The 25,803-nt window shown below is 42.9% G+C and overlaps 1 protein-coding gene across 3 annotated transcripts in view; it reads right to left on the minus strand.

The window, feature by feature from the left end:
• The window catches only part of APOO (apolipoprotein O), a 75,072-nt gene that overhangs the window by 35,169 nt on the left and 14,100 nt on the right, over nucleotides 1-25,803 (minus strand). For 2 of the 3 annotated variants that reach the window (XM_055376384.1, XM_004063919.4), the window contains exons 2-4: nucleotides 12,045-12,152; nucleotides 10,127-10,246; nucleotides 5,582-5,636 (exon numbers count right to left, since the gene is read on the minus strand). In XM_055376384.1, the coding sequence (XP_055232359.1) occupies nucleotides 5,582-5,636; nucleotides 10,127-10,246; nucleotides 12,045-12,152 (283 nt within the window). The remainder of the gene's footprint in view (nucleotides 1-5,581; nucleotides 5,637-10,126; nucleotides 10,247-12,044; nucleotides 12,153-25,803) is intronic. The other variant, XM_019019823.4, reaches the window with a different exon arrangement.

Below are 25,803 nucleotides of genomic sequence, written 5' to 3' on the forward strand. Positions count from 1 at the left end.
TTTTCAAACCACATATTCTCTGCATACTGCTACTATACTTCTCTTCAACATATTCTTTTTATGTGACATATAAACAAGATTTACTATTCACATAGCAAGTGTCCAATTTTCTTTTCTTTCTTTCTTTTTTTTTTTTTTTTGAGATGAAGTTTTGCTCTTGTCGCCCAGGCTGGTGTGCAATGGCGTGATCTCGGCTCACTGCAACCTCTGCCTCCCAGGTTCAAGCAATTCTCCTGCCTCAGCCTCCCAAGTAGCTGGGATTACAAGCGCCCGCCACCACGCCCAGCTAACTTTTGTATTTTTAGTAGAGATGGGGTTTCACCATGTTGGCCAGGCTGGTCTTGAACTCCTGACCTCAGGTGATCTACCCGCCTCAGCCTCCCAAAGTGCTGGGATTACAGGTGTGAGCCACTGCGCCCGGCTGCAAGTGTCCAATTTTCAAGTACCTTTGGTCCAACAACCTACTGACAATGAAGTAAATGTTAAATTACTTTCATATTCCTGAAAGCAACAGATCTGAATCAGCAATTTGCACAGGGAGGAATACAAATACAGGGATCCTTTGCTATTCAAACTCTTGTTATGGAAACACAAAAATAGAATAGATTTGGATAAATCTTTGGATAGATCTATTGCTATCTGAAGCTTTGCTGCTTGCTCTCTGAAACTCAGGAACCAAAAACAAGCTGTGAGTGGTGGCTCATTCCTATAAACTCAGCACTTTTCAAGGCTAAGGCAGAAGAATCATTTGAGCCCAGGAGTTCAAGGCTGCGGTGAGCTAGGATTGCGCCACTGCACTCCGGCCTGACAGCCTGAACCACAGAGCAAGACACAGCCTCTTAAAAAAAAAAAAAAAAAAAGGAAGGCCGGGTGCGGTGGCTCACTCCTGTAATCCCAGCACTTTGGGAGGCCGAGGAGGGTGGATCACGAGGTCAGGAGTTCGAGACCAGCCTGACCAACATGGTAAAACCCCATCCCTACTAAAAATACAAAAAAATTAGCTGGGCGTGGTGGCACGCTCCTGTAATCCCAGCTACTCAGGAGGCTGAGGCAGGAGAATCATTTGAACCCGAAAGGTGGAGGTTGCAGTGAGCCAAGATCGCGCCACTGCACTCCAGCATGGGCGACAGAGCGAGACTCCTTCTCAAAAAAAAAAAAAAGAAATCAAATACATTAGACTCAGAAAAATAAGCATCCTTTGCCATCTGATCTCATTATTCGAACCGAAGAACAGAATAAATTTGGATAATAAAGGAAACTTGTAATTTCACTCAGAAAATAGCCACTGTTGATCGCTGTTGATGGTGATAGAATAAAAATAAATACAACATGTGACCTATTCATGATGCCTGAACATGCCTTCTGACTTCATTCACATAATGCCTCATCTCCTCTCCACTGAGCCAATCCCACCTCATAAAAGCCAAGTTGAGTCCTACTTCCACACAAAAGCCTTTCCTAAGCTCATCAGTTCATACCTCTCTCCCTTCTCTAAAGTCCCATCATATTTATTCTCTGTACCATCACTTGGTACCTAATCCTATAGTACCCTGTGTTTAATTATTCAGGTGTGTATCTGGTGTCTCCCCAAGGAGAATGTAAGCTCCTTAATGATAGATTGCTTACACTTCTGTGTTATCTTCCCTCAGTGGTAATAATGGATGTTCATTCAATAGATATTTATTAAGAATGATGGCTGGGTGTGGTGGTTCACGCCTGTAATCCCAGCACTTTGGGAGGCCAAGGTGGGAGGATTACTTGAGTCCAGGAGTTCAAGAACAGCCTGGGCAACATGGCGAAACCCTGTCTCTACAAAAAATTTAAAAAAAAATTAGCCAGGTGTGGTGATGCATGTCTGTGGTCCCAGCTACTTGGGAGGCTGAGGTGGGAGGATTGCTTGAGTCCAGGAAGTCAAGGCTGCAATGAGCTATGATCATGCCACTACACTCCAGCCTAGGTGACTGAGTGAAACCCTGTCTCCAAACAAAAACAAAAACAGGCCAGGCGCAGTGGCTCACGCCTGTAATCCCAGCACTTTGGGAGGCCGATGCAGGCAGATCACAAGGTCAGGAGTTCGAGACCAGCTTGACCAACATGGTGAAACCCCGTCTCTACCAAAAATACAAAAATTAGCCAGGCGTGGTGGCGTGTGCCTGTAATCCCAGCTACCCAGGAGGCTGAGGCAGGAGAATCGCTTGAATCTGGGAGGCAGAGGTTGCAGTGAGCCGAGATCACACCATTGCACTCCAGCCTGGGCAACAGAGCGAGACTCTGTCTCAAAAAACAAAAAAACAAAAATCACACTGCCAGGAGTTGATAAATACTGGATGTATTCCATCCTGGCTAACATGGTGAAACCCCATCTCTACTAAAAATACCAAAAAAAAAAAAAAAAAAAAATTAGCCAGGTGTGGTGGCAGGCGCCTGTAGTCCCAGCTACTCGGGAGGCTGAGGCAGGAGAATGGCGTAAACCCAGGAGGCGGAGCTTGCAGTGAGCCAAGACCGCGCCACTGCACTCCAGCCTGTGCAACAGAGCGAGACTCCGTCTCAAAAAAAAAAAAAAATACTGGATGAATTAACAAATGAATTTTAGCTAGGTCATGACTTACACAAAGCCCTCATGTCTCCTTCTCAATCTCATCTTCAGCACTCCCTATCTACTTAGGGTTCCTCAAACATCCAATACCAAGTCACACCTCTAAGCCTGATCATGCTGTGCCCAGTGTGCAATGCCTGCTTCCAGCAGTCCCACCCCCACATTTTGGAGTGGCTAACACTGCTCCTTCAAGATTCACTTCAGAAGTCCTTCCCTGACTGCTCCCACCTCCTCGATTTCGATTAAACTAATCTCCTTCCTCTGTACCTTCAATAATGGTCTGTGATTATCTCTGTATTTGCACTAGTACTGAATAATATATTACATGCATCTCAGTGGTTGTGACCACTGTCTTAACCAATCTCAATTTTCAAGGCCTGGCAGAATGGTGACTTAAAAAATATATACAGAACTGAACTAATAAACTGGAAAACTCAGCAATTCTGTCCCCTAAGTAATATCAGATACATGCCAGTTTTCCTTTTCCTGGGTTCTTTGGGAAATGTGATCATTTTAAATACTACTATAGGACTTGTATTATGTTTGCATTAATTACTGTCTGGCCTGTTACTTATTTTGCCTTTAGCCTAGTTTTTACTTTCCATCCTCTAGTCTGGGTCATTTGAGGCAATTTTTTACTTCCCTTTATTTTTGCCTACTAGCCCAGTGTTGCTCAATTCTAGATGTGTACACAGAGCAGTTGACAGAGGGACACCCAGATGGCTCTGGTGAGCTGGGCCAAAATGGGTAAATCACAAAGAAAGGGGAAAGAAGATATGTTTTAAGACTGTATGGAGTCTGGGCAAAAAAATGAGACCCTGTCTCTACAAAAAATGGAAAAAATGTGATGGCACATGCCTGTAATCCTAGCTACTCGGGAGGCTGAGCTGGAAGGATTGCTTGAGCCCAGGAGGTCGAGGCTGCAGGTGAGCTATGATCACGTCACTGGATTCCAGCCTGGATGACAGAGCAAGATCCTGTCTCAGAAAAATTTAAACAAGAGACCTCTCAGCCACACATGGACAGATAAAAGACTATATCAGGAGTTCTCTAGTTTCCTCGGATAAAAATGAAGATAATAAGGTATCTGTCAGCTTGTTATGAGAATTTATATATATATATATATCAAATTTTTGTGGGTACATAGCAGATGTATATATTTACGGGGTAAATGAGGTATTTTGGTTCAGGCATACAATGCATAATAATCACATCAGGGTAAATGAAGTATCCTTTACCTCAAGCATTTATCATTTTTCTTTGTGTTACAAGCATCCCAATTATACTCTTTCAGTTTATTTACAATACCTAAAAGAGTATAACTTTTTTAGTTATTTAAAATGTACAATAAGCCAGGTGCGGCAGCTCACACCTGTAATCCCAGCACTTTGGGGGGCTGAGGTGGGTGGATCGCCTGAGGTCAGGAGTTCGACACCAGCCTGACCAATATGGTGAAACCCGTCTCTACTAAAAATACAAAAAATAGGCTGGGCGTGGTGGCGTGTGCCTGCAGTCCCAGCTACTCGGGGGGCTGAGACAGGAGAATTGCTTGAACCTGGGAGGCGGAGGTTGCAGTGAGCCGAGATAGCACCACTGCACTCCAGCCTGGGCAACAGAGTGAGAATCTGTCTCAAAAAAATAAAAAATAAATAAAATAATAAAAAATAAAACGTACAATAAAGTATTATTGACTGCAGTCACCCTACTGTGCTATCAAATACTAGGTCTTATTCATTCTAACTATATTTTTGTACTCATTAACCATCCTCACTCCACCCCCAATAAATTGGTATTTGTAAAGCACTTAGAATAGTACCTGACATATGTCTTAAATAAGTGTTTATGAAATTAATAAAATTAAGATGTTACTTATTAACATGCCTTAATAATTTAAAGAACCAGTAGGGGGCCAGGTACGGTGGCTCATGCCTGTAATCCCAATATTTTGGGCCGAGGCGGGCAGATCACTTGAGGTCAGGAGTTTGAGACCAGCCCGGCTAACAAGGTGAAACCCTGTCTCTACTAAAAATACAAAAACTAGCTGGATGTGGTGGCACACGCTTGTAATCCCAGCTACTCAGGAAGCTGAGGTGGGAGAATCGATTGAACCTGAGAGACAAAGGTATCAGTGAGCTGAGACTATGCCACTGCACTCTAGCCTGGGTGACAGAGTGATATTTTGTCTCAAAAAAAAAAAAAAAAAAACCAGTAGGCAGCTATTGTTATGTTTGTCTTCAAACGATAAATTTATCTGACAGTCTCAGAAACATCAGGACATCAATACACCACGATGATCTTAGCAAAGAAACTGTACTCATGTTTATTTTGTTCTATCATGGAAACAAACCCTTGTAAAAACAAGATTTTGTTTCCGAGATGCCCAATAAGGGGAATGAAATATGATCGGTATCTTTATTAATTTACCAGTTTCTGATTAAGATTAGTCAGAACATGGACTGTGAATCCAGTTTGTGAGTGTATGTGATAAGTGGCCCACAACTGAAAAATAATCAAGGAAAATAAAACCAAATGAAAAAAAATGTAAGAACACTATCAATTATGCAGTAAGACCTCTCATAGGAGTACCAACTCAGCTCCTTCCTGCTTCAAAACTTCTAGAGCATGTATTAATTGCAATGCAAATGAGCTATTCCGATTCAGAAAATCTATTGATGAATTAGTATGGTGTATTACGCTGCACCTAGAAATGAGATTTTTTTTTCTTTTTAAAGCAGTGTATCTGTACTTGCTAGCCCAAGAATCCTAACGATCTTGAAGAGACTTACCTGACTATTTGGGGACACTAGTTGCCTGAAATCTGATGAAAACAACAGCTCCTCTTCCCAGAAAAATCCACATAGCTCTAAAATTCTGCATATAATTTTAAGGAATACACAGATTTCTTGGAGCTCATTCATGGAACTCCGATTAAAGAGTTCAATGTTAATGAAGTAGCTGATTATGCCTAATTTAAAATCAACTTACCTAACCCCCATTGAACCAAACTTTGCATCTTGGGCTTAGTTTGGGAGTACGTTTCCTAAAAAGGTAAAAAGAAACTGAATGAAACTATTCACAGGATCTGCTGATTAGAAAGTTAACAGAATAAATATACTTGTTTTTACTGAATAAATTATCATGTTATTAACGCTTTTTGAACAAAGGGATACACTGTCTGTCTGGGTCTTTTTGTTTGTTTTTCCTATTATAATCTTCCCTTCACTGCAAATTACTCAGCAGAATGGCTTACTACTGCCACAGGAAGCAGATTCCAAACAGAGTGGTTTCAACAATCCAGCCATTTCACTCTTCCATTAAAATGGAAAAAATAGACTAAAAATCAATCCCCTTGATATTTAAGTGGCAAGCTTTTCTCCATGACATTAAATCTGTCTTTCATATTAACTACTTCCTGATCTGCCATTAATTAGAGCCTACATCTGGAAACTGCCCATTTGAAGCAAGAATGACCAGCTTTAATGAGACAAAGGCTATAGCCCAAAGCAAATGAGGTGTCAACATTCTCTTAAAAACAATAAAAAGGCTTTGTGGCCAGGCATGATGGCTCACTCCTGTAATCCCAGCACTTTGGGAGGCCGAGTGGGGCAGATCACCTGAGGTAAGGAGTTGGAGACCAGCCTGACCAACATGGTGAAACCCTGTCTCTACTAAAAATACAAAAATTAGCCGGGCGTGGTGGCACGCGCCTGTAGTCCCAGCTACTCGGGAGGCTGAGGCAGGAGAATCACTTGAATCCAGGAGGCGGAGGTTGCAGTGAGCCGAGATGGCGCCACTGCACTCCAGCCTGGGCGTGTCTCAAAAAAAAAAAAAAGGCTTTGTACATGAATATCACATGATCCTAAAGGAAACGAGGGACCCGCTAGAAGGTACCCACCTTCAAGAAGTCTACAGTGAAGACAAGAAGAGATACATGGGTATCAGAAGGTATCAAAACTCGTTGCCATTTGGGAAAGGATTTTTTTTTTATTTTTATTTTAATTAATTAATTTTTTTTTTTTTGAAATAGAGTTTCGCTTTTGTCGCCCAGGCTGGAGTACAGTGGCGCGACCTCGGCTCACTGCAACCTCCGCCTCCTGGATTCAAGTGATTACTCCTGCCTCAGCCTCCCGAGTAGCTGGGATTACAGGTGCCCGCCACCACGCCCAACTAATTTTTGTATTTTTGGTAGGGACAGGGTTTCGCTATGTTGGCCAGGCTGGTCTCAAACTCCTGACCTCGGGTGATCCACCTGCCTTGGCCTCCCAAACTGCTGGGATTACACGCGTGAGCCACTGCGCCCGGCCTGGAAAAGGATTTGTTTTGTGTAATTCAGTTCAAGTCAGAACAAGCTATCCTCATTCTTTTAAATGACCTGAAATAATAAATGCCGAATTAGGCAGAAGATCTAAAGAACTGAGTATCACTTCATTAAAATCCATTATTTCACGCCTGTAATCCCAACACTTTGGGAGGCTAAGACAGGAGTATCTCGTGAGGTCAGGAATTTGAGAACCAGCTTGGGCAACACAACAGGGACCCCATCTCTACAAAAAAATAAAAATATTAGGCTGGGCACAGTGGCTCACGCCTGTATTCCCAGCACTTTGGGAGGCCAAGGCAGGTGGATCACAAAGTCAGGAGATCGAGACCATCCTGGCTAACACAGTGAAACCTGGTCTCTACTAGAAATACAAAAAAATTAGCCGGGCGTGGTGGCAGGCACCTGTAGTCCCAGCTACTCGGGAGGCTGAGGCAGGAGAATGGCGTGAACCCAAGAGGCGGTGCTTGCGGTGAGCCGAGATCACGCCACTGCACTCCAGCCTGGGGGACAGCGCGAGACTCCGTCTCAAAAAAATAAAAAATAAAAAAAATAAAAATAAAAATATTAGTTGGTCATGGTGGTATGTGTATGATGTCCGAGCTACTTGGGAGGCTGAGGTGGGCAGATCTCTTGAGCCCAGGAGTTCGAGATCAGCCCGGGCAACATGGTGAAACCTTGTCTCTACCAAAAAAAAAAAAAAAAAAAAAAGAAAAGAAAAAAAACCTTCAGATCAATATTTAGAATGATTGCCCACTTCTTTTGCTAGCTTAATATTTTTACTATTAAAAAAAATTAAGGCCAGGCACAGTGGGTCATGCCTGTAATCCCAGCACCTTGGGAGGCCGAGGTGGACGGATCACAAGGTCAAGAGATCAAGACCATCCTGGCCAACATGGTGAAACCCCGTCTCTACTAAAAATACAAAAATTAGCTGGGCTTGGTAGCACACGCCTGTAGTCCCAGCCACTCAGGAAGCTGAGGCAGGAGAATCACTTGAATCCGGGAGGCGGAGGTTGCAGTGAGCTGAGACTGCACCACTGCACTCCAGCCTGGCAACAGAGCGAGACTCCATCTCAAAAAAAGAAAAACAAAAAACAAAAAAACAAAATTAAATTGGTTCTTCAAGAAAAGGGCTAGAAATTGCTGGTCTGAAAAAGGAACCAGGAATTAGAAATATTTCTACTCATAAAGGCTTTGTTCTACCCAGGAAAACAAAACCATTATAATTACAAAAACTATTATAATTACAAGCAAGTTTTTATATTTAGTATTAGTGGAAATAAACATATAGATAACTAATCCATCATCCAGAGAGGTATTTTGCTGCACTGAGTATCACGCATGGAAGAAAAGGTAAAAAACAAAAAGCAACCTTAGGCTAAAAGGTACAAAGTACTTTTATTGCCAAAAAAAAAACAAAAAAAAAACCAAAAAAAACCAGACAGACTACAAGTAACAGTAGTCATGCCTACATGATACAAAAATATCCACACAAATTTGCTGACTTTATCTTAACTACCAGAAGTTTAAAAATCTTCTAGAACAAGAGAATAAAGTCTAATCATTTTACAACATGTTATGTTTAAAGTCTTTAGATATTACTTAACTCAATAATATGGTTATGATACTTAAGTATAATGGCCTAATTCATATTGTTGATAGAGTCCATGCTTTACTATTTTCTTTCTAAATTGGTGAACAAAAGTTCAACAGCAGCATAGGCAATGGAAATTAAAAATTTTTAAACAAGCTCTGGATCAAAATTGAATTTAGGCCAGGCATGGTGGCTCACGCCTGTAATCCCTGCACTTTGGGAAGCCAAGGCGGACAGACCACTTGAGGTCAGGAGTTCGACATCAGCCTGGCCAACATGGCGAAACTCCGCCTCTATGATAAATACAAAAATGAGCCAGGCATGGTAGCTCGTGCCTGTAATCCCAGCTACTTGGGAGGCTGAGGCAGGAGAACTGCTTGAACCCGGGAGGTGGAGGTTGCAGTGAGCTGAGAGCACGCTACTGCACTCCAGCCTGGGCGACAGAGCAAGACTCCCTCTCAAAAAAAAAAAAACCAAAAAGACTAAATTTATAAATCTCAAGCAAGGTAAATCTAGACAATTTCCCACATATCTACATCTATTAGTTTTTATTAATTTGTCCTCAATTTTCAAAATCAAGATCAAGTACAGCAAACATATGTATCAAAGCCTACAAAAGCATTCTATAGATTGTAAACGTTGGTTACTGATGTTAAAAATCACAGAAATACTTTTCATTTACGTAATGACAAATGCCTGACCTAAAACCCAGGCAGGGACAGAAACCAATCTGTATATGTAGTTCTTTGGTCACTAGGACAAATAGTTCAGTAATCCAGTATGGAATTCTATCCTATTTTAGTATCTACCCTATTTTAGTATAGCATTCAAAATGCCATATCCCCTCCTGGTTTAAGTGGCACTGATTTGTATAGTGGGGGGAGAAAAACTTCCCAATTTTTATGTAAGTGTTTACGTTGCATCTTTTTCCTTTGTTTAGAGTTCCAACCCACAAGCCTCCCCTGGCAGACAACAATGTTTTCATAACTGCAAGCAACAAGGTAGTTCCTAGCCCCTCTGCTCTCTAGTTAAGGCGTTACGCACTGCCCAGGGAGAGGGAAATTCTCTCTGTAGCTGTGGCAACAGCTGTCATCAGGAAGCTAGGGCATCTCTGCACTCCCTCCTCAGATGGCACTGAAGAACATCTGTAAGTCAGGCACTTTTAACTTGGGGCCTTTTATTTAAACATTTTTTGTGGGTACGTAGTAGGTATATACATTTATGGGGCACATGAAATGTGTTGACACAGGCATGCAATGTGAAATAAGCACAATATGGAGAATGCGGAATCTATCCGCTCAAGCATTTATCCTTAGTGTTAAAAACAATCCAATTACACTCTTTAAGATATTTTAAAATGTACAATTAAATTATTGTTGACTACAGTCACCCTGTTGTGCTATCAAATAGGTTTTATTCATTCTTGCTATTTTTTTTTTTTGCACCCATTAGCCATCCCCACCTTCCCCCCAGACCCCCACTACCCTTCCCAGCCTCTGTCAACCATCTCGGGGCCCTTTATCATGCCTTTTTCCAAAAACATGCAGCCAATACAGACTTTCCTCTACGGACTCTAAACAGAAATGCGTTCACTCCATTTTCAGAACAGTTCTACCTGACACCAGGTTGTGTATGGCTCGCAATAGTGTCGGAACTGTGAGATGCTTTCTTCAAGCTGGCTCCTTGCCTCCTCCACATACTTCGATTGACCCTCAGGAACTGAGTAGAGTGAAAGCTGCGCACATTAAAACAAAACAAAGATTTAAAAGATGTACTGTCTACAGGATACATTTATCAAATTTGTAAGTATTTAATATAATATTTCTAGTAATTCATGAATTACAGTGACTCTGTGGTCGGGTGTGGTGGTTCACACTTGTAATCCCAGCACTTTGAGAAGCCAGGGCAGGCGGATCACTTAAGGTCAGGAGTTCGAGACCAGCCTGGCCAACATGGCGAAACCCAGTCTCTACTAAAAATACAAAACTTAGCCAGGTGTCGTGGTGGGCGCCTGTAATCCCAGCTACTTGGGAGGCTGAGGCAGGAGAATCTCTTGAACCTGGGAGGTGGAGGTAGCAGTAAGCCAAGATTGTGCCAGTGCATTCAAGCCTAGGCAAGAGTGAGACTCCATCTCAAAAATAATAATAATAATAATAATACTTCATGAATTCCAGTGACTCTAAGGGTTACAAGCAACCTGAACTTTATCTCAAACTATCTCTGCACCTTATTTCCATAATCAACGAGGCCAAGGCCAAAAGGGCAGGGCTATGAGGTGTCCTACCTTCTCCCCACCCACTGACTACAAACAAAGCAGCTCCTCTTTATCCATTTTATATACTGCTATTTGGTATTCCACCTTAGATTGAGCTTGGAAAAAAGATTTTATTACTCTAAAGGGTGGGTGAAGGGGTTAAAAAAGCTTGAGAGTAACCAAAGGGCATGTCATTCAGTTCAAATGATTGGTCTGATGTTAATCAAAGCAGGACAGCAGGTTTATTCGCCACCCAGAGAACTTCTTACAGCCACTGCTGGCTGCCTTCTTTACCCTCAAAGATGCCACTGTGCCAAGGCCTGAGAAGAGAGTAAAGGGCAAAAGATAAGCTAATTAGCTTCATATAAACACCAATCTAGTAACCCTACCCAGGACTGAAGGTAGATCCTTACCTCACTTTATTCAAAGGCAACAGAAACTGAATATCCAAAATAATTAGTGGGAAGTACAGACCAAAAAGGAATGTAAACAGTAGAGAGAAGATTTCTTGTTTTTTTTTTTTTAAATTTAGTATTTATTAAGTATATACTTATGAGCGGCTCCTCCAGCCAAGAAACAGAAAGGATCTAGATCTCTAATTTCTTAGAGAGGAAAAAATGTGAATATATTCTTGGCTTGATAAGAATCAAGATAAGCCAAGAATCAGGCAGACCACTTAGAAAAGTGAGTTGTGCTTATAACCTACTGGGACACAGTGGATTCCCCAGTAAACATTTATAAAGTATTCCTTAATTGTGCCCTTACCTAAGTATCATTAAAGTTTATCTGTTGAAAAAGCCATAATTTAATATTTCCCACAAATTAAACAAACTATAAGGAAATATATTTTCTCTGTTTAAATGTCTTCTGGCTGGGCATGGTGGCTCACGCTTGTAATCCCAGCACTTTGGGAGGCCGAGGCGGGTGGATCACCTGAGGTCGGGAGTTCGAGACTAGCCTGGCCAACATGGTGAAACCTTGTCTCTACTAAAAATACAAAATTAGCCAGGCGTGGTGGCACATGCCTATAATCCCAGCTACTTGGGAGGCTGAGGCAGAAGAATGGCTTGAACCAGGAGGAGGAGGTTGCAACGAGCCGAGATCGCACCATTGCACTCCAGCCTGGGCAACAAGAGCGAAACTCCGTCTCGAAATAAATAAATAAATAAATAAATGTCTTTTAAACAGTCACATCTTCCTGATATACAATTTGTAAAAAATTATCCTACATAACTAAATCAGACACTCAAAATATATCGCAACATGAACAACATGTTACCTCATCAACCTTCACGGAATTTTTGGGAGGTGAGTCCTTTTTTGGTGCTGCATAGACTTTGAAGGTGAGCAAGCTCAGGCTGGCTGGCCCCACGGACCTCTGAATTACCTGAAATGCAGAAGCAATCTTAAACCTCTCTATGTTATAGACCGAATGTGTAGAACATGAGCATATTCATAACCTCAGCCACTCCCCACCCTGAAAGGCTTACTGTGCTTTATTTTATTTTTATTTATTTTTATGTTTTCAAGATGGAGTCTTGCTCTGTTACCCAGGCTGCGGTGTAGTGGCGTGATCTCAGCTCACTGCAACCTCCACCGCCCAGGTTCAAGCGTTTCTTCTACCTCAGCCTCCCAAGTAGCTGGGATTACAGGCGTCTGCCACTACACCCGGCTAATTTTTGTATTTTTAGTAGAGATGGAGATTTGCCATGTTGGCCAGGCTGGTCTCAAACTCCCGACTTCAGGTAATTCGCCCGCCTCGGCCTCCCAAAGTGCTGGGATTACAGGTGTGAGCCAGTGCGCCTGGCCTACAAAATATATTTTTAAAAAAAATCAGCCAGGCATGGTGGTGTGTGCCTGTAGTCCCAGCTACTCAGGAGACTGAGGTGGGAGAACTCTTGAGTTTGAGGCTTCAGTGAACCATGATCATGCCACTACACTCCAGCCTGGGCAATAGAGTGAGACTCTGTTTCACACACACAAAATAATCGCTCCACTAAAAAAAAAAAAAAAAAAAAAAAAGATGGGCTGAGAGGAGGAGAGTTATGGGTTTATTAATTTAAATTGTGAATATAAAAAATGTGCTGGACGCGGGGCTCACGCCTGTAATCCCAGCACTTTGGAAGGCAGACGTGGGTGGGTGGATCACCAGGTCAGGCATTCAAGACCAGCCTGGCCAATATAGTGAAATCCCGTCTCTACTAAAAATACAAAAAAAAAAAATTAGCTGGGCGTGGTGGCGGGCACCTGTAATCCCAGCTACACAGAAGGCTGAAGCAGGAGAATCGCCTGCACCTGGGAGGTGGAGGTTGCAGTGAACCAAGATTGTGCCACCGCACTCCAGCCTGGGTGACAGTGCAAGACTCCACCTCAAAAAAAAAAAAAAAAAAAAAAATCAGACCCCTCCTGCGAAGGCCGTGGCAGTTTTCTAGGAGGGACGTTGATCTCCTTAGGTTGTATCCTGGTGCTGCTGGTTCTGCCTAACAATTGTGATGGGCACAAACCACATGAACTAATGTCAGCACTAGCTGGCTAATCTGTATCGTGGAAGCAAAAGAAATCTGTAGCAAAATTGCATTGAAATTAAGACCTCAAGATGCACACTTAATACTTCAAGATGTATCAATTGTTTTTAAACCAGTTAAAGTAACAACCACTCTTTTTTTTCTTAATGGTTTTCAGCTCTTTATTTGCTTCTGAAATATGGGAATTTGCAGCCATACGTTTCAACAGACATTTTTGTTATATTTTAGCTGGCATTACATTTTGTATTACAGAATAGCCTCATCTTTCACATTACAGGCACTGCAAATCTCAGTAACATGATTTCCAAGATGCTAAATCATGCCTAAATAGTTAGAGAGAAATCAATCACTCATTTATTTTCCACCTCTCCTCCATCCATTTCCTTTTGTCTCATTTGAGCAGGAAATAAACAATTATTGAGCATGCCTTGTGTGTTAGGCTCAGCCATAGAAATAGGAATATGGAGTAAGACATATCCTCACCCTGAAAGGGCTTCCATTCTGGTAGTAAGAACTTGATAGATGTAAATAAATGGACAAACTTTTTTTTTTTTTTTACACAGGGTCTCACACTGTTGCCTAGGTTGGAGTGCAGCAGCAGGATTTCTGCTCACTGCAACCTTCCCATCCCAGGTTCAAGCACTCCTCCTGTCTTGTCTCCCAAATAGCTGGGACTACAGGCATGCACCACCATGTCCAGCTCATTTTTGTAATTTTTGTAGAGACAGGGTTTTGCCATGTTGCCCAGGCTGGTCTCAAACTCCTGGATTCAAACGATCCACCCACCTTGGCCTCCCAAAGTGCTGGGATTATAGGCGTGAAGCACTGCACTTGGCCTGGGACAGATTAAAAAATAAAATAAGGGAGGCTGAGGCACAAGAATCGCTTGAACCCAGGAGGTGGAGATTGCAGTGAGCCAAGATACTGCCACTGCACTCCAGCCTGGGCAACAGAGCGAGACCCTGTCTCAAAAAGTAAATAAATAAAAGAAAAGTGATACGGGAGGGGCAGGCAGGGAAATGCTGGGTAGAGAAGGGCGTGGTCCCTGGCTAGGGCTCCACCCCTGGGCCTGTGCCCACCAACCTAGGTGAGGACAGGCATTTCTGTTTTTGTGCCCAAATATCGTATTTCCCAAGACCACCCTGGCCCACCACACTCCCATCTTGTGCCTATAAAAACCCCGAGACCCTAGCGGGCAGGCATACAAGCGGCTGGACGTCAAGAGAGGCAGAGGCGAGGAACAACATACCAGCAGAAGAACACAGTGACAGACTCCGGCAGGCCACCAACAGCAGAACGGCAGGACAACGCGGAGTTTGGCTGAGGGCGGTCAGAGGAGAGCCTGGCTACTAAGCGGCCTGACTCCAGGGGAAAACCACCTTCCCACTCCATACCCCTTCTGGCTCCATTTCCATCTGCTGAGTGCTACTTCCACCATTCAATAAAACCTTGCACTCATTCTCCAAGCCCACGTGTGATCCGGTTTTTCTGGTATACTCAGGCAAGAACCCTAGGATACAGAAAGCCCTCTGTCCTTGCGATAAGGCAGAGGGTCTAACTGAGCTGATGAACACAAGCTGCCTACTGACAGCAAAACTAAAAGAGCACACGTAACACACGCCCACTGGGGCTGCAGAAGCTGTAAACATCCACCCCTAGACGCTGCCATGGGGTTGGAGCCCACACTCCCCACGACCTGCCCATCTGCCTGCTTTCCCTAGGGGTTTTGAGCAGTGGGGCACCTAAGAAGTGGGCCACACCCCCATCACATGCCCTGTAAGAGGGACAAGGGAAATTCCCCTTGTTTCAAAAGCATGAATTCTCCCGGCTCTTAGGCAGTTCTACAGAAAGACAAAACAAGTATAGGACATTATAGACAGAGGAATCAGCATGTGTGAAGCCACGAAGCTGGGAAACAGCATGGGAGAAGTGTAGGGAGTTCGAGTTTTGTGGGAGGGAGCAGAGTGACAGAGAGATGAGTCAGAGAAGTTGGTTGTAGCCAGATCATAATGGGACTCGAGTGGCTCACATAAAAGTCCTAGGTAATAAATACCAAAAGATCTCAAATAAGGATGGAATATAGAATCGAGTTTGCCATTTAGAAAGACCATTATTTCTCAGTGTGGCGCTTTAAGTCATTAAAGGGCCAGCTGACCAGTTATGGTGCTGCTAAAACAATGCAGGAAAGAAATAAGGGCCCAAGGAAAGATTGCACAGAAGAGGAGAAAGTAGAATTGAGATAGTTTAATAGGCAGAATTAACAGGACTTAGTGACCAAAGGGAAAGGAGGAGTGACGATGACCTTGGTTTCTTTAATTTTTATTTTCATTTATTTTAATTTTTAAACTGACAAGAATCGTATATATTTATTGTGTACAACATGCTGTTTTGAAATATGTGTACATTGTGGAATGGCTAAATTTAGCTAATTAACATATGCACTACCTCACAAATTAATTTTTGTGGAATCTAAAAAGGTTGAACTAATGGAAGTAGAGAGCACAATGGTGGCTACCAGGGCAAGGGCTGGGGGGAGTTGGGGAGATATTGGTCAAAAGTACAAAGTTTCAGTTAGGAGGAGTAGTTCAAGAGATCTGTTGTACAACATAGTGACTACAGTTAACAACAATATATTGTATTTTCGAAAATCAGGAAAAGAGTAGATTTTAAGTGACCTTGAGGTTTCCGATGGGTTTTTCTAGTTGGGTGGTGACACAGCATTCCTGAGAGAGGAAGTAGAAAAAGAGGGGCAAGTCTGAGGGAAAAATGATGAGTTGGTTTTGGATATGTTCCAGAGACTGACAGACAGCTAGAGGTCTAGTCATCTATCTACGTATCTTTTATTTTACTTGAAAAGCTAAAGTAGGCAAACTTAGAAACTGTTGTCTTTTGGAAATTAAGAAAAAGTTGACCTGAAATTTTAAGTCCATAAGAACATGTTTTTTGGGTCTGGACTTCCTCAGCACTTCAGGGGTGTATTTATTTCTCATAAAGCACAGTAAGGCCGGGTGCAGTGGCTCACGTCTGTAATCCCAGCACTTTGGGAGGCCGAGGTGGGTGGATCACCTGAGGTCGGGAGCTCGACACCAGCCTGGCCAACATGATGAAATCCAGTCTCTACAAAAAACACAAAAATTAGCCAGGCGTGGTGGCAGACGCCTGTAATCCCAGCTACTCGGGAGGCTGAGGCAGGAGAATTGCTTGAAACTGGGAGGCAGGGGTTGCAGTGAGCCGAGATCGTGCCACTGCACTCCAGCCTGGGCAAATATATATATTATATATATATAAATATATAACTATATATATACATAACTCTATATATATAGTAGAGACAGGGTCTCATCATGTTACTCAAGCTGGTCTCGAACTCCCGAGCTCAAGCAATCCTCCCGCCTTGGCCTCCCAAAGTGCTGGGATTACAGGTATGAGCCAACACACTCAGCCTATCTTTGATTTTAAATCTCAACTCATTTCCTTTAACATTTTATTGGATTCTTAATTATTAATTTCTACTTTACCTTCCCCTCTTATCTTGTTTTTCTAGTTTTAATATTATTCTAGGCCTGCCTCCCTTTACTGCCTAAACTGTTTTCTTCTTCTTCCTCTTCTCCTATCAGTTTTCCTCCCTAAGCCTACCCTGATACCCATTCCACAGCAAGAACTGTGGCCAGAAGGGTGGTAGCACCAAAGAAAGCTGGCTCCTGCAGTGGTCTTTTCAGCTTCCAGCAGGCTCTCAACAGACAAGCAAACAAAACAAAGAAAAAGCAAACCTCACCCCAGGAGACCTGGGAGACCTACAAATGAACACTCCCCAGGACCATAATTCTTAGTTTGCAGAGAACACATGATTTACTCGAGGATTTCTCAAACTCAGCACTACTGACATTTGGGTTGGGTCCTTCTTTGTGGGGCTGTCCTGTGCACTGCAGGAAGTTTGGCAGCATCCCTAGCCTCTACCCACTAGATGCCAGTAGCACCTCCTCCCAGTCACGACAGTCAAAAACATCTCCAGACACTGCCAAATGTCTCCTGGGGAGCAACTCTCCCACTGAGAACCTCTGATTTACTTGAGTAAGTATTACTTTCTGACATCTCTCACCATCCAGACTTGAAGAAAATCTGTATGTTTTAAAACCCATGGCCTCAAACATAGTGAAAGAAACGAGAACAATCACTACTAGGCCGGGGAGGTGGGAGTTGGAAGGAAGTGAACTTACTGAGAAGTGGCACAAGTGAACTTTCTGGGGTGAAACAATCTTGATTGGGGTATGGGTTATTCAAGGTATATACATTTGTCAAAGCTCAAATTGTACAACTAAGACTGTACAACTTAAAAATCTATGTATTTCACTCTATGTAAATTAGACTTTTTAAAAAATCCATCAGCTCTAGCATACCTAATCCATGCCAAGCTCATTCCTAAGGAGCCAGCCACACACCTGACCATGGTAAGGAACTGGTATAGATCTGTGTGATGGAAACCCATGGGAGGAGCCTTGGTAAAAGGTCCCCAGGCAGACATGGCTGAAGCTGATGCACTCAACATCTTGGCTGATTCATCTTCCTTTTTAGCTTCAAAGGGGGCTCCTCCTGGTGCGAGATGACCCCACCCTGCCTCAGCATGCTCACCACCTTTCCCTCTTAACAGTAAAAAGGAAGCTGGCCAGACCAGATGTCATCACAAATGGCCATCTTCGACACTGTGTGCCTGCCAGGTGGTTATCATAATTTGTTAGGGCTCATATTGAGTATTCAGGCCAACCTATTCAAAATCAGGATTTAAGAAGGGAAAGGCTAAGATGGGTAGAATCACCCCAGGACAGTGTAAGGGCACAAAGAGGAGATGAACCTTCTTCAATCTTTTGTCTCCCCAAGGAAGAACAATCCAGTTCTTTGAAGAAACACAATCAACTTTCAGGGTCTGGGACATAATAAAAAAAAATCTCTAGCCTTATCAACTTTCCTCCTGTTCGCACTCTGGATGGGTTGCTTTGTGAGACATGAACACAAAGGTATTCTCTCTCCATGAGGAGTCCTGACCCATTATGATATAATCGGACTGAATATACCTCCCAAGAAGTGAAATCTCCCCCATACTTTTTCTTTTTCCCTTTTTTTTTTTTTTTTTTTGCGACAGAGTCTCCCTCTGTCGCCAGGCTGGAGTGCAGTGGCATGATCTTGGCTCACTGCAACCTCCGCCTCCCGGGTTCAAGCCATTCTCCTGCCTCAGCCTCCCAAGTAGCTGGGACTACAGGTGCGCGCCACCACATGCAGCTAATTTTTGTATTTTTAGCAGAGACGGGGTTTCACCATGTTGGCCAGGATGGTCTTGATCTCTTCACCTTGTGATCTGTCCGCCTCGGCCTCCTAAAGTGCTGGGATTACAGGCATGAGCCATTGTGCCCGGCCTCCCCCAAACTTTTTCTGATGCAGGGCTGTAATCTCTAGACTGCATGTACCCATGCCCTGAGCACTCCCTTTCCCAAGTGATAGTCCTTGAGAAGCCTTGTTGCCAGATACACTCCCTGGTCAGGGCAGATGAGTTGGCTCAGAAAATGAGTACATATGCACCTGCCAAGAACTGATTAGATATGGTCTACTTTGCATTATATGAGTTAGGCTTGCTCAATCAAAGTCAAGCAAGCTCTGTTAAGAGCTGAATCTCCAATTAGTGCTAAGTTACAGGCTAGATCAAAGGTGGCATTTCTTTAGATCCAGCCCCTCGGGAGTATACCCTTCAGTTACTAAATGCCTTTCTTGGCATTCAGCTAGTTGGGGGTCTCAAAGTAAGGACTCTAATGTGTTGGCTTCTCTGAGGTTTTGAATACAGCTGTAAGACCCATAGTCACAGAGAAAACGAAAATTTGGCTTAAAGGTAAACTGGTGGCCCTTAGCTTTGCAAACCTCAGAGGGAGTGTCATTGAGTTTTCTCACTCTTGTGGCTAACTCTTCTTTCTTTCTGGTCTGATCCTACTCCCCAGCAAAGTATCAAGGTACACTCTATCTTGGACCTTGGACTCTCTATGTCTCAAAACTTTTGTTTCGCACAGCCCACAAGGGGCTTGTCAATGGAAACAGAGCAACCAGTATTGGTGTTGGGTTAGATGAGGCCCTAACAAGAAGTGTAAAGGGGTAGGCTGTCATCATCTTAAAGACATTTATTTGGTTCTTACTCTGTCTCCACTGAAGCTTGCCAAGGACTGATGTTGGCAAAACAAATCTGGTCAGGCAAGCAAGGTTATATATAACAATTAGAAGAGGTCAACCAGGGTTTTATTTCAAAAACAAATATTTACTGCACACCCACATCATGTCAGACATGGTGCTAAACAGATAAAACACATAAGCAGACATGGTCCCTGCTCTTATAGAGCTTCCAGGAAGCTTATGAATTTAATCAAAGACTCAGGCCACAATTTAAAAAATAAATTAACATTCAAAAAAAGATTCAGGGCCCAGCACAGTGGCTCACGCCTGTAATCCCACCACTTTGGGAGGCCGAGGCAGGTGGATCACAAGGTCAGGAGTTCAAGACCAGCCTGGCCAACATAGTGAAACTCCATCTCTACTAAAATACAAAAATTAGCCAGGCATGGTGGCACGTGCCTGCAGTCCCAGCTACTCGGGAGGCTGAGGCAAGAGAATCGTTTGAACCTGGAAGCTGGAGGTTGCAGTGAGCCAAAATTATACCACTGCACTCCAGCTTGGGCAACAGAGTGAGACTTCATCTCAAAAAAAAAAAAAAAAAAAGATTCAGGCATAAGATTGAGTTTATTAGGAGGCTGAAGTGGGAGGATCACTGGAGGCCAGAAGTTTAAGACCAGCCTGGGCAACATAACAAGACTCCATCTCTCCAAAAAAAAAAAAAAAAAAAAATTAGCCAGGTGTTTGGGGCATGCCTATTGTCTCAGCTACTTGGGAGGCTGAGGTGGGAGGATTACTTGAGCCCAGGAGGTCAAGGATGCAGTGAGCTATAATCGCGTCACTGCATTCCAGCCTGAGTGACTGAGCAAGACTCTGCCTCAAAAAATAAAATAAAATAAAAAGATTGAGTTTATCAGTCAGCTCCCTCAGCTTTAAAGGTAGATTCTTAGACACAGTTTACCAAGACATGAATCCGGTAAGGTCGTAAACAAACAAATCATAATGGGTGTCCAGAAGGCTAAACTGTTCTTGCTTTGCAAATAAAAGTACACTGACTGCCCAGAATTCCATAGCTCTGGGATCATGTTGTGATTATGTTCCAGTAAAACTGCTTTAAAGACAAATAAAAACCTTAAGCTAAATAAGTCACCCTCAGAATTATTCAGACTCTCATGAATGGTGGGGCTCAAATACCTAACAACTTGCTTTCTTTTTCAACTTTATAGAGAATCTAGTGAATAGTCTCTCCCATTTAAAAAAAGGGTGACTCTTTTCTCCCACAATTACAGAACTATTATCTTATTAGACTTCCATTTATAATATATGCCAGCTTCATGATAGAAGGCCTTTGCAGGCCTGTGTACACAAGAGGTTTCAGAATCACCTGGGGAGTTGTTTTTTTTTTTTTTTTTTTTTTTTTTTTTTGAGACGGAGCCTCGCTCTGTCGCCCAGGCTGGAGTGCAGTGGTGCGATCTTGGCTCACTGCAAGCTCCGTCTCCCGGGTTCATGCCATTCTCCTGCCTCAGCCTCCTGGTAGCTGGGACTACAGGCACCGGCCACCATGCCCGGCTAATTTTTTGTATTTTTAGTAGAGAAAGGGTTTCACTGTGTTAGCCAGGATGGTCTCAATCTTCTGACCTCGTGATCCGCCCACCTCGGCCTCCCAAAGTGCTGGGATTACAGGCGTCAGCCACCGCGCCTGGCCCACCTGGGGAGTTTTTTAAAAGCATAGATTCTAACAGCTTCCCCCAGAGTGTCTGACTCTGAATCTAAGAGGGGCCCAAGAATCTATTCCCAAGATAAGCAAAGTTTTGAAAACCACCATTCCACAAACACATGCTTAGAGAACAGTTATTCAACTTAAGTTTGTATAAGCACTCAAACATACTTTTAAAAACATTTGAAAGTATAAAATGAAAACTGTCCTAAACATAAAAAGAAACAGAGTGACTGGCCACCCACTAGAGAAATTATGACATTTATTTACATTCAAGAAAATCTCTCCCATCTTAAACAAAACACAACAAATACCCTCCACCCCTAATTCCCTCTCTAACAACTACCTTACCCTTCTACCAACTTCCATTGACAAATTTATTTTAAAAGTAGACTATGGTTAGAAGGCAGAATAGTGGATACCCTTAGCAAGCTGGGTAGTGACTAGAAGGGCCATGAGAAGAGCTTCTAGAGTGCTAGTATGTTTAGTTTGTAAAAATTCACTTATGCCCCATTTACTTTCCTATATGTATGTTATACAAATGGTCTCAGACTTACAAATGGTTCAACCTTACATGGTGCAGAAGCGATACGCATTCTGTAGAAACCGCACTTTGAGTACCCATATAACCATTCTCCTTTTCACTTTCAGTATAGTATTCAATAATGTACATGAAACATTCAATAGTTTATTATAAAATAGGCTTTGTGTTAGATGATTCTGCCCAACTGTGGGCTACTGGAAGTGTTCTGAGTACATTTAAGGGAGGGTAGGCTAAATTATGATGTTTGGTAGGTTAGGTGTGTTAATTTTTGACTTAATGATATTTTCAACTTATGACAGGTTTATCAGAATGCAACCCCACCACAAGCTGAGGAGCATCCGCATTTAAGCACAAAGTCAAAAAGGCAGATTCTGTTTGCTTTCTCAATTTTATCTCCTCCTCCCTTTACTACTAAATGCACCTAAAACCTTTCTTCCCAAGGCCACCAATAGCCTCCCAGTTGCTAAACCCCACTGGACATCTGGCATCTTGGTTGCACCCTGAAACTGGTGACTACTCTACATCTTCAACCCCTTTCTTTGGCTTACAGGATTCTACCCTATCCCCATTCTAGAGGCTTTCTAGGTACTCTCTCCTCCCCTTTTGGGCCTTCTCTTCCTCTGCATAGCTCTTCAAGGTTGATGAGTCATGGAGTAGTCTTTAACTCTCTCCTCTTCTCACTCCAGGGCAATTTCATTAAAATCTAATTCTTTCTTTTTTTTTTTTTTTCTTTCAGACAGAGTCTCGCTCTGTCACCCAGACTGGAGTCCAGTGGCCTGATCTCGGCTCACTACAATCTCCGCCTCCCGGGTTCAAGGGATTCTCATGCTTTAGCCTCCCAAGTAGCTGGGATTACAGGCGCCCGCCACCACGCTCAGCTAATTTTTGTGTTTTTAGTAGAGACGGGGTTTCGCCATGTTGGCCAGGCTGGTCTCAAACTCCTGGGCTCAAGGGATCCACCTGCCTCAGCCTCCCAAAGTGCTGGGATTATAGGCGTGAGCCACCACACCTGGCCAAAATCTAAGTCTTTAACTCCCACTCATATGCTACTGATGCTCAAATCAGTATCCCTAGCCTGGGCCTCTCCCTAAGCCTCAGGCTTGTGTGTTTCTTGTGTTTCTAACTCCCTGAGGGACATGTTACCAGGCTTTTCAACTGCTACTTCAAACAGGCTATATCCAAAGGTGACCTTTTTTTTGAAGTGATGGAATATATTATTTCTATTTTCCATGTAAATAATTTAAACTCTCTCTATGTAAGTATATATACACTTACAGTATCTTACCCTTCTACCAAGTTTATATATACGTATATAAACTATATGTCTATATATACTTATAGACTTATACATACTATATATACTTAAAAATATAGTTTATATAGTTTAAGTATATATAATACTTTATGTATTTCTATATATAGTTTACATTTATATATTTAAAATGTATGACATTATGCTTTCAACTATCTTTCTCCAAAACCTGTTTTTATGAGATTCTCTACCTTATTTAATGATCCTACAAGCCACACAAAGGACAACATAAAAGCAACTCTTTAATGATAAAGAATGAAAATAAATTTTTTTTTTTGAGACAGAGTTTTGCTCTTTCACCCAGGCTGGAGTGAAGTGGTGCAATCTCGGCTCAAGACAACCTCCGTGCCCCTGGGGTTCAGGTGATTCTCCTGCCTCAGCCTCTCGAGTAGCTGGGATTACAGGCAGCCACCACCACACCCAGCTAATTATTATTTTTTTTTTTTGAGATGGAGTCTCGCACTGTCGCCCAGCCTGGAGTGCAGTGGCACGATCTCCACTCACTGCAACCTCCGTCTCTCGGATTCAAGCGATTCTCCTGCCTCAGCCTCCCAAGTAGCTGGCATTACAGGTGCCCGCTACCATGCCCAGCTACTTTTTGGAATTTTAGTAGAGACAGGGTTTCACCATGTTGGTTAGGCTGGTGGTCTCAAACTCCTTACCTCAGGTGATCCACCTGCCTTGGCCTCTCATAGTGCTGGGATTGGCCAAGGTGGGCAGTTCACGAGGTCAGGAAATCGAGATCATCCTAGATAACACAGTGAAACCCCATCTCTACTAAAAATACAAACAATTAGCAGGGCATGGTGGCGGGCGCCTGTAGTCCCAGCTACTCAGGAGGCAGAGGCAGGAGAATGGCGTGAACCTGGGAGGTGGAGCTTGCAGTGAGCCGAGATCGCGCCACTGCACTCCAACCTGGGCGACACAGCGGGACTCCGTCACAAAAAAAAAAAAAAAGTGCTGGGATTACAGGCGTGAGCCACCGCGCCTGGCCGCAGTCAACCTTTTCTGCAATAATTTCCATTCTGACAGCATTTTTCACTCGAAACAAAACTATTTTAATCTGATTCTAATTATTTAGGAGGTAAAAATCTGAAATGGATTTTTTACAAAAAAAAAAAACTATGAACACTGACAATACTTTTTTTTTTTTTTTGTAGTGTTTTTTTTTATTATACTTTAAGTTTTAGGGTACATGTGCACATTGTGCAGGTTAGTTACATATGTATACATGTGACATGCTGGTGCGCTGCACCCACTAATTCGTCATCTAGCATTAGGTATATCTCCCAATGCTATCCCTCCCCCCTCCCCCCACCCCACAACAGTCCCCAGAGTGTGATATTCCCCTTCCTGTGTCCATGTGATCTCATTGTTCAATTCCCACCTATGAGTGAGAATATGCGGTGTTTGGTTTTTTGTTCTTGCGATAGTTTACTGAGAATGATGGTTTCCAATTTCATCCACTTCCCTACAAAGGACATGAACTCATCGTTTTTTATGGCTGCATAGTATTCCATGGTGTATATGTGCCACATTTGCTTAATCCAGTCTATCATTGTTGGACATTTGGGTTGGTTCCAAGTCTTTGCTATTGTGAATAATGCCGCAATAAACATACGTGTGCATGTGAACACTGACAATACTTTTGAGATTATTCTTATTCTAAGTAACTAACACACAAAAAAAGAACTACGTGAAAGAACTTAGAATACAACAAAATGATGAAGACAATAAAAAAATTTTGTCAAAGTCAGGCTACACTGTTGTCCTCAGTAACGTGTTGTAAATTGAATGAAAAATCAAGAGAAAGGCCGGGCGCGGTGGCTCGCGCCTGCAATCCCAGCACTTTGGGAGGCCGAGGTGGGCAGATCACGAGGTCAGGAGATCGAGACCATCTTGGCTAACATGGTGAAACCCCATCTCTACTAAAAATACAAAAAAAAAAAAAAAAAAAAAAAATTAGCCAGGCGTGGTGGCGGGAACCTGTAGTCCCAGCTACTCGGGAGGCTGAGGCAGGAGAAAACCTGGGAGGCGGAGTTTGCAGTGAGCCGAGATCACGCCACTGCACTCCAGTCTGGGCGACAGGGCAAGACTCCGTCTGAAAAATAAATAAATAAATAAATAAAAATAAAAATCAAGAGAAATAAAATGAGTCCACAATTCTTGAAACGTCAAAAGAATACAGAACACTCTCCTCCATAAGGAGCATTCAGGACAGTATCTACATTTTATACAGCAATCTTTTATTTTTATATTTTGTATTTTTTGAGACAGAGTTTCACTCTTGCCACCCAGGCTGGAGTGCAGTGCCACAATCTCGGCTCACTGCAATCTCCGTCTCCTGGGTTCAAGTGATTCTCCAGCCTCAGCCTCCTGAGTAGCTGGAATAATAGGTGCCTGCCACCACGGCCAGCTAATTTTTTTTGTATTTTCAGTAGAGATGGGGTTTCTCCATGTTGGCCAGGCTGGTCTCGAACTCCTGACCTCAGGTGATCTGCCTGCCTCGGCCTTCCAAAGTGCTGGGATTATAGGCGTGAGCCACCATGCCCGGCCAGCAATCCTTTCTAACATGTAGGGCCACACACCAAACAGAACAGAGGCTTTCTCTGGGAAGGGGGCTGGGGGGAGGTGGACAATAGCAACCTGACCAACTGTACTATTTTGACTTTTTACAAGGAAAAGTATTTCAGTATTACTTATAACATTTTTTTTTAAATAGATGTTTTCTTTTCAAAGCAGTTACCTTGATAAGTCATATATGGAGTCGGAATTTACAACTATTTATATAAATTT

The sequence above is a fragment of the Gorilla gorilla genome, chromosome X, assembly GCF_029281585.2.
Source record: "Gorilla gorilla gorilla isolate KB3781 chromosome X, NHGRI_mGorGor1-v2.1_pri, whole genome shotgun sequence".
Lineage (NCBI taxonomy): Eukaryota > Metazoa > Chordata > Mammalia > Primates > Hominidae > Gorilla > Gorilla gorilla.